The 20381-nt window shown below is 37.4% G+C and overlaps 1 protein-coding gene across 1 annotated transcript in view; it reads left to right on the forward strand.

Annotated features, from left to right (window-relative positions):
* The window catches only part of Galnt5 (polypeptide N-acetylgalactosaminyltransferase 5), a 52338-nt gene that overhangs the window by 25334 nt on the left and 6623 nt on the right, over positions 1–20381 (forward strand). The window contains exons 4-9 of the mRNA XM_047542829.1: positions 6660–6795; positions 7803–7922; positions 9303–9420; positions 10421–10744; positions 15490–15570; positions 18323–18484. Of these exons, the coding sequence (XP_047398785.1) occupies positions 6660–6795; positions 7803–7922; positions 9303–9420; positions 10421–10744; positions 15490–15570; positions 18323–18484 (941 nt within the window). The remainder of the gene's footprint in view (positions 1–6659; positions 6796–7802; positions 7923–9302; positions 9421–10420; positions 10745–15489; positions 15571–18322; positions 18485–20381) is intronic.

The following is a 20381-nucleotide window of genomic DNA, read 5'->3' on the forward strand; positions in this document are numbered from 1 at the left end:
TGTTGGAGAGGATGTGGGGAAAAAGGTACACTCATACATTGTTGGTGGGGCTGCAAATTAGTGCAGCCACTCTGGAAAGCAGTGTGGCCATTTTGACAATATTAATTTTGCCTATCCAAGAACATGGGAGATCTTTCCATCTTCTAAGGTCTTCCTCAATTTCTTTCTTCAATGTTTTGTAGTTTTTATTGTAGAGATCTTTTACCTGTTTGGTTAGATTGATTCCCAAGTATTTTATTTTTTTTTGAGGATATTGCAAATGGAGTTATTTTCGTCATTTCCCTTTCAGATGTTTCATCGCTTGCGTATAAAAAATGCTTTCGATTTATGCATGTTGATTTTATAGCCTGCTATTTTGCTGAATTCATTGATGAGGTCTAGAAGTTTTCTGGAGGAGTTTTTTGGATCCTCTAAATATAGAATCATGTCATCAGCAAATAGCTTAAGTTCCTCTTTTCCAATTCGTATTCCTTTAATTTCTTTAGTCTGCCTAATTGCTCTGGCTAGAGTTTTGAGGACAATGTTGAATAGAAGTGGTGAAAGAGGACATCCCTGTCTTGTTCCCATTTTTAAAGGGAATGGTTTCAGTTTTTCTCCATTAAGAATGATGTTGGCCATGGACTTAGCATAAATAGCCTTTACAATGTTCAGGTATATTCCTACTATCCCTATTTTTTCTAGTGTTTTGAGCATGAAGGGGTATTTTATTTTGTCCAACGCTTTTTCTGCATCAATTGAAACAGCCATATGATTCTTATCCTTAAGTCTATTGACATGATGGATTACGTTTATTGATTTATGGATGTTAAACCATCCTTGCATTCCAGGGATGAATCCCACTTGATCGTGGTGCACGATTTTCTTAATATGTTTTTGGATACAGTTCGCCAATATTTTGTTAAGGATCTTTGCATCTATATTCATCAAGGATATTGGTCTAAAATTTTCTTTCCTTGATGTGTCTTTTCCTGGTTTGGGTATGAGGGTGATATTAGCTTCATAGAATGAGTTTGGTAGGGTATCCTCATTTTCTATTTCATGGAATACTTTGAGAAGTATTAGAATGAGTTCTTCTTTGAAGGTCTTGTAGAACTCAGCTGAGAATCCTTCTGGTCCTGGGCTTTTCTTGGATGGTAGGTTTTTAATGGCTTCTTCTATTTCATTGCTTGATATTGATCTGTTTAAATTGTGTGTGTCCTCCTGGCTCAGTTTGGGAGGAGCATATGTCTCTAGAAATTTGTCAATGTCTTCAGTAGTTTCTATTTTATTGGAATACAGATTTTCAAAGTAGCTTCTCATTACGTTATGTATCTCAGTGGTGTCTGTCGTGATATTTCCTTTTTCATCATGAATTTTAGTAATTTGAGTTTTCTCTCTCCTTCTTTTTGTTAGTGTGGCTAAGGGTTTGTCTATTTTGTTTACTTTTTCAAAGAACCAACTTTTTGTTTTGTCAATTTTTTGAATAGTTTCTTTTGTTTCAATTTCATTGATTTCAGCTCTGATTTTAATTATTTCCTGTCTTCTACTACTTTTGCTGTTGTTCTGTTCTTCTTTTTCTAGGACTTTGAGCTGTAAATGTTAGGTCATTTAGTTGTTGACTTTTCATTCTTTTCTGGAATGCACTCCTTGCAATGAATTTTCTTCTTAGTACCGCTTTCATAGTGTCCCAGAGATTTTGATATGTTGTATTGTCATTCTCGTTGACCTCTAAGAATTTTTTTATCTCCTCCCTGATGTTTTCTGTTATCCATGTTTCATTCAATAGCATATTATTTAGTCTCCAGGTGTTGGAGTAATTTCTGTTTTTTATTTTGTCATCGATTTCTACTCTCAGTCCATTATGATCTGATAGAACACAAGGCAGCATCTCTATTTTTTTGCATTTCCTAATGGCTGCTTTGTGGCATAACATATGGTCTATTTTCGAGAAGGTTCCATGTGCTGCTGAGAAGAAAGTGAATCTGCTCGTTGATGGATGGAATATTCTATATATGTCTATTAAGACTAGGTTATTGATTGTGTTATTGAGTTCTATGGTTTCTTTGGTTGGTTTTTGTTTGGAACATCTATCTAGTGGTGACAGTGGTGCATTAAAGTCACCCAGAATTATTGTGTTGTGGTCTATTTGATTCCTGAAATTGAGAAGGATTTGTTTGATGTACAGGGATGTACCATTGTTTGGGGCATAAATATTTACTATCGTTATGTCTTCCTGATTTATGGTTCTCTTAAGCAGTATGAAATGTCCTTCTTTATCCCTTTCTGACTAACTTTGGCTTGAAGTTCACTTTATCTGATATAAGGATTGAAACCCCCCACTTTTTTACTACCATGTGCATGGTACGTTTTTTCCCATCCTTTCACTTTTAGTCTGTAGATGTCATTTTCCATGAGATGAGTCTCTTGCAGGCAGCATATTGTTGGGTCTTTCTTTTTCATCCATCCTGCCAATCTGTGTCTTTTGATTGATGAGTTTAGGCCATTAATGTTCAGGGTTATTATTGAGATATGATTTGTATTCCCAGTCATTTGGGCTTGTTTTTGGTTTTTAATTTGGCTTGGTTTCTCCTTTGAGTGGTTTTTCTCTAAGGTAGTTCCTCCCTTTGCTGACCTCCATTGTTGTTTTTCATTTCCTCCTCATGGAATATTTTGTTGAGAACATTCTGTAGTGCAGGCTTTCTATTTGTAAATTCTTTTAACTTTTGTTTTTCATGGAAAGATTTTATTTCATCTTCAAATCTGAAGGTTAGTTTTGCTGGGTATAGGATTCTTGTTTGGCATCCATGTTCTTTTAGAGCTTGAAATATGTTGTTCCAGGCCCTTCTAGCTTTTAGAGTCTGGGCTGAGAACTCGGCTGCTATCCGTAATGGTTTCCCCCATATGTAATCTGATGCTTTTCTCTTGCAGCCTTCAAAATCCTATCTTTATTTTGAATGTTAGGCATTTTCATTATAATGTGCCTTGGTGTGGATCTGTTGTGATTTTGTGCATTTGGTGTTCTGTAAGCCTCTTTTGTATTTGATTCTCCATTTCATTCTTCATGTTTGGGAAATTTTCTGATATTATTTCATTGAATAGGTTGTTCATTCCTTTGGTTTGTATCTCTGTGCCTTCCTCAATCCCAATAATTCTTAAATTTGGTCTTTTCATGCTGTTCCATAGTTCTTGGAGATTCTGTTCATGATTTCTTACCATCTTCTCTATTTGGGCAACTTTATTTTCAAGATTAAATATTTTGTCTTCATTGTCTGAGGTTCTTCAAGTGGTCTAGTCTTTTGGTGATGCTTTCCATTGAGTTTTTTATTTGGTTTATTGTTTCCTTCATTTCAAGGATTTCTGGTTTTTTTATTTTTTTATTTTTTATTTTTTTTGAGAATATCTATCTCTTTGTTGAAATGATCTTTTGCTTCCTTCAGGTGCTCTTTCAGCTTATTGATATTATCATTCATTGCCTGCATTTGCTGTCTTATCTCATCCTTTGCTTTTGAATCATCTTAATCGTGTATAATCTGAAGTTCTTTTCTGACATTTCTTCTAACATACTGTCATTGGATTCTATTAATATAGAATCTAGATTTGTTTGGATCATTTTCTTCCCTTGTTTTTTCATGTTGTTCATGTATCTTCCCCTCTAGCGGTGCAGATCTGGGGTTTTACAGATTTCCCCCTATAGGCTTATAGTGACCCTATAGGTTTCCAAAGCCTTTTCTTTAAGGGGAGATCATTATTAGCAGTGCCCAATTCAGACACTATGCAATCCTAGACCAAGTAGCCCCTATAAGGACAATAACAATATTGTCATAATAAACAGAATGAGTTCAAATATTATCTTCAGTAAAACAAACAGATTTGCAATAAGATCTGCAGTTTCTAATGGAGGACAAAGAGGATGCAGAGAGATGTAGAATGTAGCTGCTAATTGGATAAGAAAAGAATATACAGAAGTTCTAGATAATAGACAGGATGAGAGTGTAATCAAAAGAAATTGGATGTTAGCATGCAAAAAAGGGAGAAAGAGACTCTGAGGGAACAGGTAAACAAAAAGAAAAGAGAGCAAGAAAAGTATAAAATAAAAACTTAAAATTTTTCAATAAGGAGAAAAAAGAAAATCTACAGTATACCAGTCATATAGTAATGAAACCTCCCAGTCTTCAGTAGCATGATGCATGAGAGTTACCTGACAATGAGCTTCAGGTCTCCAGCAGGCGTCTCAGGATGGGATTTGCCTCACCTAAAGATCAGAGCTACAGCTTCCAGGCTTATCCAAGATGGCCGCTCTGGCTTCCAAATGTGTTGGCAAATGGGGAGCTGCAGCTCAGGGTGTGGACGTGGTCAGCTGGAGGTCCTGGAGGTGGGGTGCGGTTGGTCAGGCAGGGGTCCTGGAGGTCGGGTGTGTTTGGTGTGGTTGTGGGATCCTGGAGGCTGGGTGCAATCAGTTGGTCTGGGGTCCCGGTGATAGGGCGCAGTCAGTTGGTCTGGGGGTCCTGGCGACAGGGAGCAGTCAGTTGATGTGAGGGCCCCAGAGGAAGGGAGTGATCGGTTGGGCTGAAGGATCCTGGAGACGGGGCTCAGTAAGTCTGGCCAGGGGTCCTACAGGGCCTGGCTGTTGTCTCAAAATGGCCGCAGCCACATGTAATCAAACCTGCAGGTACTGTAACAGTGAACTTCCAGGCAACAGCAGGCAGCTGGTGCTCCAGTGGCGGTAGGCGACCAGTTTAAGAACAATTTTAAAAAAGGAAAAGTTTATGTGATCCTCATGGTTTCAGAGGTCTCAATTCACAGATGGCTAACTGTGGCTCTGGGTTTGAGGTGAGGCAGAACATCATGACAAAATGGTGTAAAGGAGGAAAGTACTCAGGACATGCAAGCAGAGAGAGAGTTCCCAGGGGCAAAATATAAAGCCCAAAGTCACAACCCAGTGACCCACTTCCTCCTGCCACTCTCAACCTTCCTACAGTTACCACCCAGTTAGCCCCTATCAGTGAATTAATGCACTTTTTGGGTGAAAGCTCCTATAACACAATCGTTTCACCTATAGACTTTCTGGCATTGTCTTACACATGAGTGGTTCCTCAATTTCTTTATATTTTAAACGACAGTAAAAGTCAAACCTATACTGCAGTTGTATAGTGAGTTGTATACAAGACTACAATGTAAAATGCTTAGAACAGAGTCTGACAGAGAATAAGCACTTGTGGATGGTAATCAATGTTAGCAGAGCAGCCAATTATTAGAGTTGTCCATGAAAATAATAATCCAAAATGAAAAGAACAGTCAAACCTCAATAACTTACTACAACAATATCAGTGAGACACTCAACAGGAGAAAGAGTTGACTTCTACAATGCTACATTTTTTTTCCTCAAGGAATGGCACTGGGTGTTGGATCAGAGAAGAGTTAAAAACAAAATGCTCCTCCTGTTCCATAGTTTTGGAGTCCAGGGTGAGAGAGAGGAGTGGCAAAGAGCTGGGGAGCACTGAATCTGAGTGAGAGTAAAGAAAAATGTGTTCAAGACCCAATCAACCTCCCTTAGGGCAGTCTTCCCAGAGGCTTTGGCATGAGAGAGACCTCTGGATGCAGGCACCTGGGTTACAGATACAGATCCACATAAAAGCAAGTCCAGCTTGGACTTGCTAGGGAAGTCCAGGTAGGGAATCCCAATTCCCTTTAGAGACTGCAGTGCATTGGCTGAGTGCCAAGTCTGGATGGGAAGGACTGTCAGGTAAAGTTTTCATAATTATCTGTTGTTGGGCCTGGAGCTTACATAAGGGATTGGGGCCTCAAATTCTGATTGACCATACATATACACACACATGCATATAACAAATTTACATAAAATCATTTAAAGCATTGTACGTGCTCCTCAGATATCATTGAAGAGAAAGAGTATCACTTCATGCAACCAATAAAAAGAAAGAGTTCTTACAAATACTTTCATCTTTCAAGTCTTTTTCTTTCTTTTTTCTTTTGAAACTCATTTTTACTTGTGGTAAAATATACATAGTATAAAATATACCATCTTAACCATTTTTAAGTGTACAGTTCAGTAGTTTACATATACTCACTCATCCATAGAACCCTTTTCATTTTGCAAAAACAAAATTCCCTACCCTTTAAGCAATAACTCCCCACTCCCTGCACCCCTCTTTAGTTATTCATTTAAAAGTATCTCCCAGTCCTAAGGATCCTCCACTTTAGTTTCTTTTCACCTCTATTATATTGGGTAATTTTTCTTCTTCATCATTTCTATGGCCATACACATAATATCAGAGTCCTTTTGGTCTTCTGTAAAGCAAAGTTTCATATCCACCACTCCCAGAAGTAATGGTAGCAATCTTCCTTAGAAGGGACTTAGCAGTTATCCTTAATGCTTAGTGTTCCCTTTGGAGAATTGCTGCTCATTTTAAGTGGCTTGTAATTTTTTTTTCCCCAAAGGTAGAAAATAAAATTCCTATGAACAAAGTTCTTTGTATCATTACAGAAAGAAGTTATAGGGACAAGGCATTTAGTGAGAAGAAAAGAATACTGTCTTCACATCGACATTTCTGGAAAAGTCCTCAGCACCTTTGAATCATATGCACTCAGTAAATCATATTTTCAAATTATATGTATATGAATATATGTATATATTAATTTTATTTTTTATTTTTATTCTCTAGGTGATGTGTTGACGTTTCTAGATTCTCATGTGGAATGTAATGTTGGTTGGTTGGAACCTCTTCTGGAAAGGGTTTATTTAAGTAGAAAGAAAGTTGCCTGTCCAGTAATTGAAGTCATCAATGACAAGGATATGAGGTAACTTTGCCATACCCCACGGCATATCCAACAGCAGAAAGTTCTGGTCCTAATATGTGCATTTTTGAAAATCTAAGAAATACATAGTTTATCCATTAAAATAAATGAGAATATATAATAGTATCTTGGGATCAGGACAGGTTAGTCCAATAATCTATTTGGTAAACCTAACAAGTTTAGGTTAACCCTATGTTTTAGTCAGTCTTTTCACTGTGACCAAGAGACATGACTAGAACAATTTTTAGGAGGAAAACTTTATTTGGGGGCTCATGGTTTCAGTGGTTTCAGTCCATACACAGCTTTTGCCATTCCACAGGGTTTGAGATGAGACAGAACATCATGGCAGAAGAGTGTGACAGAAGAAAGTGACTCTAGACATGACAATCAGGAAGCAGTGAGAGACTCCACTTACTAGATACAAAATATATACCCCAAAGTCACACTCTTAATGATTCACCTCCTCCAGGCACACCCTACCCACCATCAGTTACCACTCAGTTAATCCCCATCAGGGGGATTAATGCACTGATTGGGTTAAGGCTCTCACAACCCAATCATTTCACCTCTAAATCTTTTTGCATTGTCTCACACATGAACTTTTGGGAACACCTCATATCTAACCTCATATCATAATACCCTAACTACCAATAAATCCTACTACTGATTCCCCTTTAAATTCAGCTGAACTCCCAAATATTTCTTTTCCTCAAGTTTAAGTCTTCTTTCTGTAAGAAACATATGTGTGTATATAAGGTGTTTCTTCCTCAGAAATGGTCAGAACACTATTAAAAGTAAAGTATAATTTAAAGGCAAGCAATCCAGTCAACTCATCACCAATATAGATTGTAAATTTTCTTGAATTTTTACTAAAAGACAAAGATCTAGAATGACCTGCAGAAGTATCTATTCCATACCTAAATAAGTCTTGGAACCAAGTTGGTGAATTACATAGGATGCATCTAATCTCAGGTCATTTTGATTTGTTTTGTTTTGTTTTCCTGGATTAGTTATATGACAGTGGACAACTTTCAAAGAGGTATCTTCGTATGGCCCATGAACTTCGGTTGGAAAACTATTCCTCCAGATGTCATTGCAAAAAACAAAATTAAAGAAACTGATATAATAAGGTAAGTGTGTGAAACTTAAGACAAAGAAGCAGATACATTCTTTTTGTAAAGGAATGGAAAATTTTTTTCACAAAACAGCTATAATCTATCATTCTATAAAACCTCAAGAATTATAGGTTTAGACAATACATTACCAAAGTAAAAAAATTTTCCTGAGACGTTAGTTTCCCACTACCAAAACTCCTTTTTAAATGGCTAATTGTACCCTATTCAGCCATAAGCCTAGAGAAGTTCCCTGAGATTACAATGTGAGAAACAGACTCACTGAATGTACTGTATGAACACACATAATATTAAAGTAAGCATGAGTAAAAATTAAAAGAGTAAATAATAGTCATAGAAATATAACTATAATAGCTATAGTAAGATTTTCTTTCTTTCACAGTCTAATACTACCCCCTCTGTGGGACAGTTGCCAAATTCTATTAATGAATTAAGAAATAGACACAGAAGCTTAATATGAATTAAAATTCAGGCTTTATTATTAAAGAAGCTGGATTAAAGAACAGAGCTTGGACCTGAAGACAAAGTGGAGGCTTCCTGTGTCTTCTCCCACTTTCAACTTGTTCAGTGGTAACCACCACTGGATATGGTAATATCCTTATCTACCTGCTGACTAAAATATCATTTCTGTCTTCCAAGGCTCTGGAATCTGACTGAGGGCTCTGGAATCTGACTCTTGGGTTTGAATTTCATCTCTACCACTTACTAGTGTTATGAGCTTGAAAAGCTTGCTTAACTACTCTGAGTCTGTTTCCTTGATTCTATGTGAAGACTAATAGAAGTGCCTATTGCTTACATCATTTTGAGGTGAAAATTTAATTCAATTATATACACACATGTATATCTGAATTGCATTAAGCAGCACTTGCCTCAGAACAGTCTGTCAGTCAGCTTCACACATGGTTGAAAGGCAGTACAGTTCAGTGTTAGAGCATAGCGGCCAACCAGACTGCCTAAGTGTGCACCTGAGGTGTACATTGTACTTGTCTGTCATCCTTGGAAAAGTTTCTTACCTTCTCTATATTGCAGTCTCTTAATAATGGTACAAAGTTGCAGGATTTTTATGAAGTTTAAGTTAATACACAGATAATACAACAGTGCCTGATAGTAGCTTAGCCCTAAATAAATGTTAAAAGTCATATACCTGGAGAGTTTTTGTCAGAGTTTAAAGAACAACGAAGAACCCTACTTCCAAGCCACGTCCTTGCTGAACTATTCAAGCCCTTCACCATGAACCAGAGAACTCATCATCCAAGCACTATTTGTGACCCCATCCCTAGACCTCCTTGCACTTGGTGACTACTCAGAAATGCCTCCTAACTCTAATGCAAAAAAACATAAGACCAACTCTGAAAAGCAATCTTTTCATTTTTATAGGTGCCCTGTCATGGCAGGTGGATTATTTTCTATTGATAAAAATTACTTTTTTGAACTTGGAACCTATGACCCTGGACTTGATGTTTGGGGTGGAGAAAATATGGAACTGTCATTCAAGGTATTATCAAGTGTTTATTAAATTTTCTTTATAAGTAAGAGCTTGTCATTTTAAATGTTTTCAGTTTATTAATATGATCAGATATGTAACACACTAGGAGGGAATTTCACAGAAATTTTAGGGTCATTTGATTAATTTTCTCATAGCTCAGATTGAATTTGGAGGAATTCAATTGCAAAATTAACACCCAATAAAGCCTTAGCAACAGCAATTGTAGAGTGTCAGAAAAGCAGCTGCTTTCTTGTTGGGTTGGGTGATTTATAGTAAAAGGGATGGAACTTTGGAGCGCCTGATCAAGAATAGTGTTTGAATTGTGCCCCGGGAGTCTTGTGGATCTCTGTAGCATAAGAGAAGGAGAATATGTTGAAGCTAGAGATAAAAAAGGAATACAAAGTTGGGGGTGATCGCATGAAAAGCAAAGGGAGATCACTAGAATAGAGGAAAGGGACCAGGGGGTTGGTGAGGGAGTTGGGGAATGCTGGGAAATCATGGTAGCCAAATTCTATTGTTAAAACATGTGCATGTACGAATATGCAACAACAAATCACACCATTATGCACAACTATAAGGCACCAATAAAAAATGTAGAGAAAAAAAATAAAAGAAAAAAACAAGAGGGAGAAGGTGAACAAATGGACATCTGTTTACCTCTCCATGATTCAACCAAAACAGGAACTCATATTTATACATTTTATATTTATAGTCACATTGTACATATTTTATACATTGGCATTCTATGAAGATTTTTTTAGGAAAAAAAAGTTTACATTGCAGGTTAAGAAAAAACTTTATTTTAATAATCTCAAAATGGTCCACACCACAATACATAAGACTAAATAAACTCTGCTGAGTTTTGCTTTCTATCCCCACAGTGTTTTCTAAGTTGAAAGTTTGACTCGAAGCTGGGAAAAGCAAAACCTCCAGGTGCCTTCTTGTCATTAATTGCCCATGATTTTAAACAATCTTTTCATAACTGACACTTATCTTCAAATTGTTCCAGGTGTGGATGTGTGGTGGTGAAATTGAGATCATTCCCTGCTCCCGAGTGGGCCACATATTCAGAAATGACAATCCCTATTCCTTCCCCAAAGACCGCATGAAGACAGTGGAGCGGAACTTGGTGCGGGTGGCTGAGGTCTGGCTTGATGAGTACAAGGAGCTGTTCTATGGCCATGGGGATCACCTCATAGACCAAGGGCTAGACGCCGGCAACCTCACCCAGCAGAGGGAGCTTCGGAAGAAACTGAAATGTAAAAGTTTCAAATGGTACTTGGAGAATGTCTTCCCAGATTTAAAGGCTCCCATTGTGAGAGCTAGTGGTGTGGTAAGTTCACGTGACTATTTAAATTCTTAACTCTGCAAAAATGACACAAATACTCTTTTAAAAATGTGGGAGAGAGCCAGGTACGGTTGCATGCCTGTAATCCCAGCAGATCAGGAGGCTGAGACAGGAGTTCAAAGCCAGCCTCAGCAAACTGGAGGCCCTAAGCAACTCAGTGAGACCCTGTCTCTAAACAAAATACAAAATAGGTCTGGGGATGTGGCTCAGTGGCTGAGTGCTCCTGATTTCAATCCCTGGTACCCCCCAAAAAAATGTGTATGAAAGAATGATTTATCATGTTACACTATAAATAAATACCAACTATGAATGCCCATAAGACAAGGCACAGCTGAGAATTAAACATGGGTAAACTTGAGGAAGACAAACATGTGCATCAATTGATTCAACAGATACCTGTTGTGTGTCAGGAGACCGTGTAGCGTTTCAGAACTTGATTACAGGATGATGGATGAAGTAGACTCCATTTTTTCCTTTAAAACTTAAAGTTGAAAAGTTGAATAGGGAAGAAAGATAATAAACAATAAGTTAAATACAAAACATAGCTCATTTAGGCTACAGGTGATGAATTCTTAGTGTGGCCAAGAGATTCTTCCAAGGAAGAGACTTTGAAACCAAGGCCTGAAACCCAAAGGGTCAGCTAAGCTCTAAAAAAGAGAGGGCTAGGAAGAGGGTGTAGCTCATGCAAAACTCCAAGACAGGTAAAAGTTGAGGGCATCTGAGAACTGGATAAAAAGACAAATGTTGTGGTCAGAGTGTGAAGGAGGGAATGGTACCAGAGGAAGGTGCTCAGAACAGGAATTAGATCACACAGGTCCTTGCAGGGAGAGTGAGGATTTTCTTTCCCTCCCTCCTTCCCTATCTTCCTTTCTCTCTTTCTCTCCCCCCCCCTTCTCTCTCCCTCCCTCCCTCCAAAATATAACAGGAATTTATTGAGCAAAGTTAAGCAATGAGATAAAAGAGATAACATTTATTTGGGATTTTTTTAAGTTCCAAAGCGGGATTTAAAATAACAGAAACTATCAGAGAATTTCAGGATATGGGGGTTACAAAAGGAAAGAAGCAAAACCACACAGGTTGAACAGAGTACAACACTAAGAGGGTCAAGTAGGGGGAGAGCCTGGGGAAAGCCATTTCAAACCTATTCTGGGAAAGAAGCTTCATCTGAAGAGGATGGTAGGACATAGGGCCATCTACCATGGAAAGGGCGTAAGGGTGATGGGTCAAGCTGCCACAGTTAGAACTCTGAGTTTCCTTTTTTTTCCCCTCCATTCAAGAAAAATAAATCATCAGTAACCTGCTTTTTCAGGCCAAGTCTCTTCAGTTCTTCCCAGAAAGTAGATTATTACAAACCAACCACTCTCCCCAACTGGCAAATCTGATAACAAGAACTTAAGCCATTTCCTTGACCATATTAGGAAACTTCAGGAAGACTGTTAAAGACAGGCAGAGAGGAGTGAAAGGAGGAGAACAGGTAAGGGGGTAGGAAGGATAGTAGAGTGAAGCAGACATTATTACCTCATGAACATACATGACCGCATGACCGATGTGATCCTATCCTACAAGATGTGCCATCATAAAAATGAGAAATTATATTCCGTTTGTGCATGATTTATCAAAATATGTAAATGCATTCTACTGTCATGTACAACTAATTAGAATTTAAAAATCCAAGAAAAGAATGTTAAAGAGAGAAACTAGTTTGCAGATTCATTCTGATTTATAAATTCAACTGATAAATAAGTATATGTGACCTGTTTATATGTAACGTAGTGTACTCTAAAATCATTTTACCTCAGGTGTCTCAACCTGCTATTTTACCCTAGGTAATTCATTAAAAAGAACACCTTGGATTTATACAGACTGTCCAAATAAATCATCAAATATATTCATACAATAAAATTTATATTTTTAAATTTCATACTTGAAACAGGCAAAAAAACAAACAAAAAAAGTAGAATTCTAACAGGATCTTTGCAATAGCATTTCTCAACATTAGCCACCAGAGGGGACTATAAAACTACCTTTTGGCTCTGCTGTGAAGCTAATTTTTATAATCATTCCCACCAAATTTTTGAAAATCTCCCCTAAAGAAATGGCCTCTGCTGATGAATGTGCTATATAACAATGCTACAAATATTCTAAAAATTATATTAACAGAGCTCTTCTTACTACTTCCTTATCTGTTTGTTGCTTTTCTTAGATAAATTTTAATAAAGATAACATTTGCTCCCTTCTGAAGAAACCAGTAGGGAGTGTTACCATTATACAAAAAAATTAAGATCTTTTTCCTGGAAATTCAGAATAAGATTAACTTGACCTTTATTTGAGATAAACAATCTTGAAACCTTACAAAAGAAAAAAGGAGTCAACTCCACCACATGTTTTTATTACTTCATGTTTTCCTATCTTTTAACCTACTCAATTGGGAATTTAAATTGAATGGAAGTTCTTTTGAATTTTTTTTTTTTGAGAATAAAAACAAATAATTTCTTTTTGAACTAAAAATATCTGAAACTAATACAAGAACCTCATCAGCATTAAATTTTTCCACAGGATTACATTGTAGCAATATAGCAAGCTGCCTATAGTTTAGCAATTCTGTAATAAACCATGGGGAATTCCCACCTCCTGAACTAGAAAATAAAATAATTCAACGTGGACAGTTTAAAATCTATGTACTACCTGATTTTGGATAAAATACTTTAAAATGAAAAAAATTTAAAACCTTTTATAATGAAATGAAGAATAACCATTCCTTAGCACTTCATAGCCATCTCTTTAAGAAGAAAAATTGTTTCCCCAGGAATTTCTGTTAAGAAGGAAAATAAAGAGAATTTCAGATAAAGAGAAGAGAGACAAAGGGACAGAACAGATTTCCTTTTCCTTCCATTGCCTTGCTGTGCTTGAAGGAAGGAATTGTATGAAATAAACACAAAGAACTCAGTTAAAACTAGGGGTTCTCAAACAGCATTCTGAGAAGTGACACCCTTGCTGGGTCAGTAGATCTGAGAAGCACTCACTACATTCCGAGCAGCAAGCTGAGCACCAACAACCAGAAGGTTCTGAGAAATTCTGGAGGAGGGCCTCATGTTCAGCTGTGCTGGAACCAGTTTTCCAAAACTGTTGAAATGGAGAATATTCTCTGTGTGACCCACATACACAGGCTCTTACATCTCTGCTCAGATCCTGGGCATGATTTCCCCTCTTTAAACCAGATTGTTCTTCCTTCACACATCTCTACTCACCATCTTCCAGAAGTTAGTTGGATCCTTCCATGTGTTATGGTTGCTCTCATTTGGATTTTCTGTTCCCCTACTGGTCATTTTAAATTGTGAATAGCGTTTTTCTTGAGGGTTTTTAATGGAGACTGACTCTCCAGAGTGAATTTGTGTTTTCTTTATCAGGTACTTTAGAAGTTACCAATTCTCTTACTATTTTTAATGTTCATTTCTATGCCTTGAAGATATGTAAGGCTTCCTATCCAAGAAGAGTGGTACATATTTTCTTCTCAAAACCAGTGTTTTGAGGTCAGTGTGTGGTTTCAAATTTCCAGGGAGAATCTAGCTTTCAGTGCCAGTGGGTTAAATGTTTTTCCTAGTGCACCACCTCATTGAGGGTCCTTAGTTTCCCATCTTTCTGTGGAAGACATCAATTCCAATTTGGACTTATGCATGCCCAGGTTTTTCTCATATCTTTCCAAGGGGACATGTTCCTGGCACACCAAGATTTCAATTCCCTTTCATTTATATTTTACTCTTCATTTTCTGAGGCTGACTCTCCTCTGCAAGCTAATTTATGCGTGCGAAAGTGGGACCAACCCACGGGGGCCCCTAGTTAGAAAGTCTGGCAACCCCATAAGCTATGCCACCTGTTTCCATGCAGCACCAGAGTTGAGCTCCATAAAACAGGAGGGGACAAAAACAGTGTCATCAGCAACAAAACCCTCACCACCTCCCAGCTCAGGCTCTTCCAGAAATCTGAAAGGCCTAAATTGCATTATTAACCTATCTTCTCATTAGGTCTGCACAGGATGTCAAAGAGGGAAAGGGAATCAACATTTTTCTGCATTAAACGGTGACTGATAGAAAGCTACCTCCATATTTGACCCTGCAAATCCATTAAAAACCTGGGGGCCTGCCAGAAAGTGCCTTTATGCTTGGCTCTATATTAGCTTTCGTGACTTTTCCTATAATGAATTGTAGCTTGCTTGAGTCATTAGACAGATTCTGACAGGGAATCAGCTGGAATCTGCTATTCTTTGAAGGACTCAATTTATCTATGATTCAGTGCCTAAGCAGTCAGATAGCTTGGAGGGTCAGCCAAAGAACATAGCCCACAACTCTCGATATGATTAAATTGCAAGTATGTGCATTGACTTTTAATACATGCATCAGGAAAACTCAAGACAAGGAAATAACTATTTTCCATGCCACCTTTTGTTCGTTTGTCATTTGGCATTCCAAGGAAGGGTTAATTAAAAGCTTCTGTTTACTGGCTCTGGGACTGAATTGCAGGCCTAAATTGACAGATTGAAGCAAGATTACATTATGTCTGTTAGAGCTAGCCACCAATAACATCATACAGTGTTAAGTAATACTAAGCTATTAATTTAACTATCTTTTAACCTTTTAATAGTTTTGTATTCTGTGTTTTCTAAACATGTCTGAATGCTGTGTTCTACTTGAAAATATTTTTCCTTAATTCATGTTTTATATTCTGCTTCCTAGCTTATTAATGTGGACTTGAGTAAGTGTGTTTCCATTGAAAACACCACAGCCATCCTGGAAGACTGTGATGGGAGCAGCCAGGTATGCTAGCTGGGGTTTTCTATTTCATGGTAGTTGATAGGTGTCATGTTTGACATATTCATTGCTCACTTGAGAAATGTATCTTCACCTTGCAGAAATCCATAACCAGTCTCTAAATTTCTCTATAATCCTAAGACCGATGCAAGAAAGTCCACCACTAAATGCAAAGTCAGTGACTAAGGGAGTGAAGTCCATGGACTGGCTCCTGGCTTCTGGCTCCTTCACTTGCAAAAGTGGGTTCAGCTGCACATGTTCTTGAACCTTTGTGAAAACAGAGCTTGCCTCTAGGGGTCAGGTAACACCCAGGAAATACACAGTACCTAATGCTAGTGCTCTGTAAAGGCTTCAACAATTATAAAACAATTTTGTTTAATTACAAAGCATATAAGGATAAAATAATAAAGAAAATAGAGTATATAATTTTAAGTAATCATCCTGAGGAAACATTTTTATTCTCTGATTCCATCCCTCATGCCCCCTCCATTCTCCTGAATGTAAGAGAATTATGAATATCTCACAATCCATGATCCATGATGGAAACCCTACAGCCAAATTCCCACAAACTCAGAACAGAATACTAAGGAGAGGGAGCAGGACCAGAGGAAAGGGAATGGGGACTCTCCTGCCATGCTGGAGGTGATCTGAGAGATCACACCTCCCTCTCCAACATCTGTTCCCTCACAGTTTACCTTCTGTGGGAGTAGTTATCTGGTTTGGATGCCAAATAGGGCTCACAGGAACACTGATTCATGAGTAGAAATCAGCCCCCCAATTTGCAGATCAGTCTTTGGTAGAAAAATTATTTTGCAATGATAGTCTAGGTTTACTCAATCTTCTTTGACTTCTCTAAGTCAATGCTTCTATTTTCAGGCAAGTTCCATCTCTACCTCTTAATTCAAAACTGTTGCTAGATGTTATCTCTGCCACCTTAATTCAGTTATGATTTGTAAATACAAAGCCAAAGGAAGTCTTTCTTAATTAGGACAGAGGAGACAGAGGGAAGTGGAAAGTGTCAAAAAGAATCAGTTGAAAGAAATAACTTTGCTTATTAAAAATTAAAGAAGGAAATGAACTCAGAAATTGTAAAATCAAACCACAATTAGTTTTAATTACATGAAAATATTAAATAATGCCCTTCTTTGAGACATCATTGCAAGTACTTATGGTACTTATTGTGCTTGAGTAACCAGTATTTCATCTGAAAACCTGATTTCTGTTCTTTTGTGGTTACTGGGGATTGAACCCAGGTCCTGTGCATGCTACACAAGTGTTCTGTCTCTGCTGGCTTCTATTCTTGATAACATTGTCTCTTCGAGGCAAACTAGGAGATCAAAGTATTAATTATATCACCTTCCATAAACCCCTAACTTCCTTTTCATCTGGTTGTTCATTTTTAGCTTCTCTCTCTTATGGTTTGATTGAGTAATAAAAGGGACAGGAACATAGAGAAAGTTAGCTTGGTTTTATCAGAAGGAATAAAGCTTAATGCCAAACCCATGACTATAGCAGTCATCCAAAAGAGCTCAAAAGGAGTAAAATCCTCAAACTGAGTCATTTAACACTATCCTTTACCTTACCTCAAAAGTCTCCTTAGTTTTAACTTCTAAACTAGTTGAGGTGTCCCTTTTTAAGGTAATGTCTAACTTATCTTAGTCATCACATAACCTCCTTTTATGGCCATTTTCCCATAATCCTCAAATTTTAATGTCCACACACATCATGAGGGGAGTTTATTCATGCAGATGCAGATTCAGTAGATTCCTAGTGGGGCTGAGATTCATCATTCTCAACTAACTCCCAACTGATGCCAATGTTGGTGTAGGGAATACAAATTGAATCACAAGATTCGATACAAAGGCTTTAATTTAACCTGATAATCTGAATTAAATCTCAGTTACACTGAAAATGATTCATTAGGTAAAAAGCATTTAGATAGACTTTATAGGAGTTTTATTTTTCTCCAAGTATTTTATTATTAGTACAAATAGTAAATTTCCCACACAGCCAGAACCTCAGAGTAAACTGACCAGGGAGATAATATTAGTTTGTAAACAACTGTAGAAAATATTTTCAAGGACTAAAAATATGGTTCCATTGCCTGAATCAGTATTTATTTTAGACATTGCCACCTCTCCAAAACTAGACTTCTCCAAGAACAGTTTCTATGAACTAAGGGTGCTAACATAACAGCAGCCTGAGGTTTCCTTGTATCAGCAGCTGAGAAAGATCTTAACCTTTCCCACAGCAGAACAAAGCCTCTAGGAGTCCAATTGTCTAGATAATCTGAAACAAGAAAGCATAACAATTTCCACCAAAGAAACTGAAGACTGTGACTAGGATCTTCCTCAAACTACCTGTGTCTTGGAAACTTAATCACTCTTCAAGCACTAGCATTGTCTGGGATTTAGAACACCTGAAACAACATCCATATGTGGATAGGGACATGTACTCATCATTTTTGAGTTATAACTAATATTTATTGTAGACTTACTGTTTGCTGAAACTCAATGGTCATTACCCTAGACCTCTGACATAGATGTGTTTGCCATTTAACTTAAAAATAAGAAAAATGAGATTAGACTGGGTAAATAATGTGTCCATACTACCAGAATTGAAATTGGTAGCACTGGGATTTGAATATAAATCATCAGAGTGCCTATATTCTTAGCTATTACTAACAAAAGTGTTTGACAAAACCACTACTATGTTTGCTGCCTGAAGGGACTTTTTTTATGTTCATTTTCCTCTCCAGCTTCAACAATTTAATTACACCTGGTTAAGACTTATTAAACATGAAGGATGGTGTCTGGCCCCCATCCCTGATGAGGGATCCCTAGTGCTGCGCCCCTGTGATAACAAAAACAAAGGGCTAAAATGGCTGCATAAATCGACCTCAGTCTTTCATTCAGAACTGGTAAGCAAAATATATTTGCTTTTTCTTTGCCACAAATTCAACTTTCAATCAATGGGACATAAGACCCTTATTATCAGTATCCTCAATTGGAAGTTTTAAATGTGTTTGTGTTGATTAAGTCAGTGTAAAAGTTTACTCAGAGAAAGAAACAGACATTTTTGTAACAGATATTATTGTCATTTTGTTTCCTTTTTCAAAATGTATTTTAAATGAATGATTTTAAATAAAAGTTAGTAGGTTCTTATTGTTACATTGCTACATCTTTCTAAAAGTAATTTGCTTCATTCAATCAACAATGCCAAAAGCAAGACCTATACTCAAAAATTGGTTGTCAGAAAAACATAGAGGGAGAGTACAAGGAAAAGGCAAGAAGCTGTGTACTTACTGTATACCCTGCTCTTCAGAATGATTCTAGTTACTCATCCTGCCCTATTTCCATACAAGAACATGTTTTCTTAGACCCTGTGGTACCCAGAGACCTGGGCCCTTGGGGGAGGGCTGGAACCAGTCCTCATCCCCTACAGGATCTCATTGTATGCATCTCTTGCCACTTCTGAACTCGGTGACATCACACTGATGGCTCAAAAACAGCCATGAAGACAATCTTTACACCACAGAAATTAGAAAATGCTACTGGATCAGGGAATATTTTTCCAGAGGTCTAATTGTTAATATTTACCAAAATGTCCCTGTTCTACTGTATTCATTCCCAAAGTCTGCTCAGTTTTTCCCAATTGTATTTCAGCAGGAAACAAAGTCCTATTCATGTAAGATCTTGAAATAGCAGGAATAATCTCAGTACTACCTTCTCAAATTTTCTACCATTTCACTCACAGATTGTCACCAAATCCACTGTATGCATAGGTTACATGGAAACTATTATTTTGCCCCGAGGTGGCCCCCAAAGTATTCTCTATAATATTTCGATTCCTTTTGAACATTTTTTCTCTTTAATGATAATTATTATTATCAACTTGTTCAGAAAACTTAGGAATTGCTAGTATATAAGCTGCTGATTTTAACTTCCATAGAGTTTGGGAAATCCATAAAAATCTGTTGAATAAAGTATACCTTACCTTCTCCTTTAACCCTGTGCTAAAGGAGGGAGGAAGAAAGTGAAGAAGGTAGAGAAAGAGAAGAAAAGAGCAAGATAATAAGAAGCATAATACATCTTTCATTTCCAGAATTGAATATTGGAATAGATTTCTGTAAGAAAGTATTTAGTAGTAGGGTTTCCTAAACAGTTGCTTTGGTAAAGAAGATAATTTAATTAAGATAACAAAAACTAGAAAGCTCTTAATTCCAGTGACTCAGGAGGTTGAGGCAGGAGAATCACAAGTTCAAAGCCAGCCTCAGCAATTTCGTGAAACTCTAAGCAACTTAGCAAGACCCTGTCTCAAAATTAAAATATTTTTAAAAAAGAGCTAGGAATGTAACACAGTAGTAAAATGCCCCTAGGTTCAATTCCTGTTACAAACAAACAAACACCTAGAAATTTGTCCCTTCCCCACCTTGTTTGTACCTGTGACTTTGTGGCATGCTACATAGCTGCTTTCTGCCTTATTTGTCCCTTTTGATATTACTAGATGGTTATGAAGATCAATATCTAGTTTTCATACTACACCTCCCAAGTCCCTGTGTTAGCCTGCTTTCTATCACTATAGCAAAATAACTTAGATAATCAAATGACAAAGGGAAAGGTTTATGTTGGCTCACAGTTTTGGAGATTATAGTCCATGATCAGTTAGCCTTGTTGCTTTGGGCCGGTGGCAAGGTACCCACCATGGAGGTGTGTGTGGTGGAGCAAAGCTACTCACCTTATGGCCAAAACACAAAAAAGAGAAAACGATCCAGACCAGGGCCCCACAGTCCTCTTCAAGGACATGCCTGGAATGAT

This window comes from Sciurus carolinensis, chromosome 3, assembly GCF_902686445.1.
Source record: "Sciurus carolinensis chromosome 3, mSciCar1.2, whole genome shotgun sequence".
In the NCBI taxonomy this organism is placed as follows: domain Eukaryota; kingdom Metazoa; phylum Chordata; class Mammalia; order Rodentia; family Sciuridae; genus Sciurus; species Sciurus carolinensis.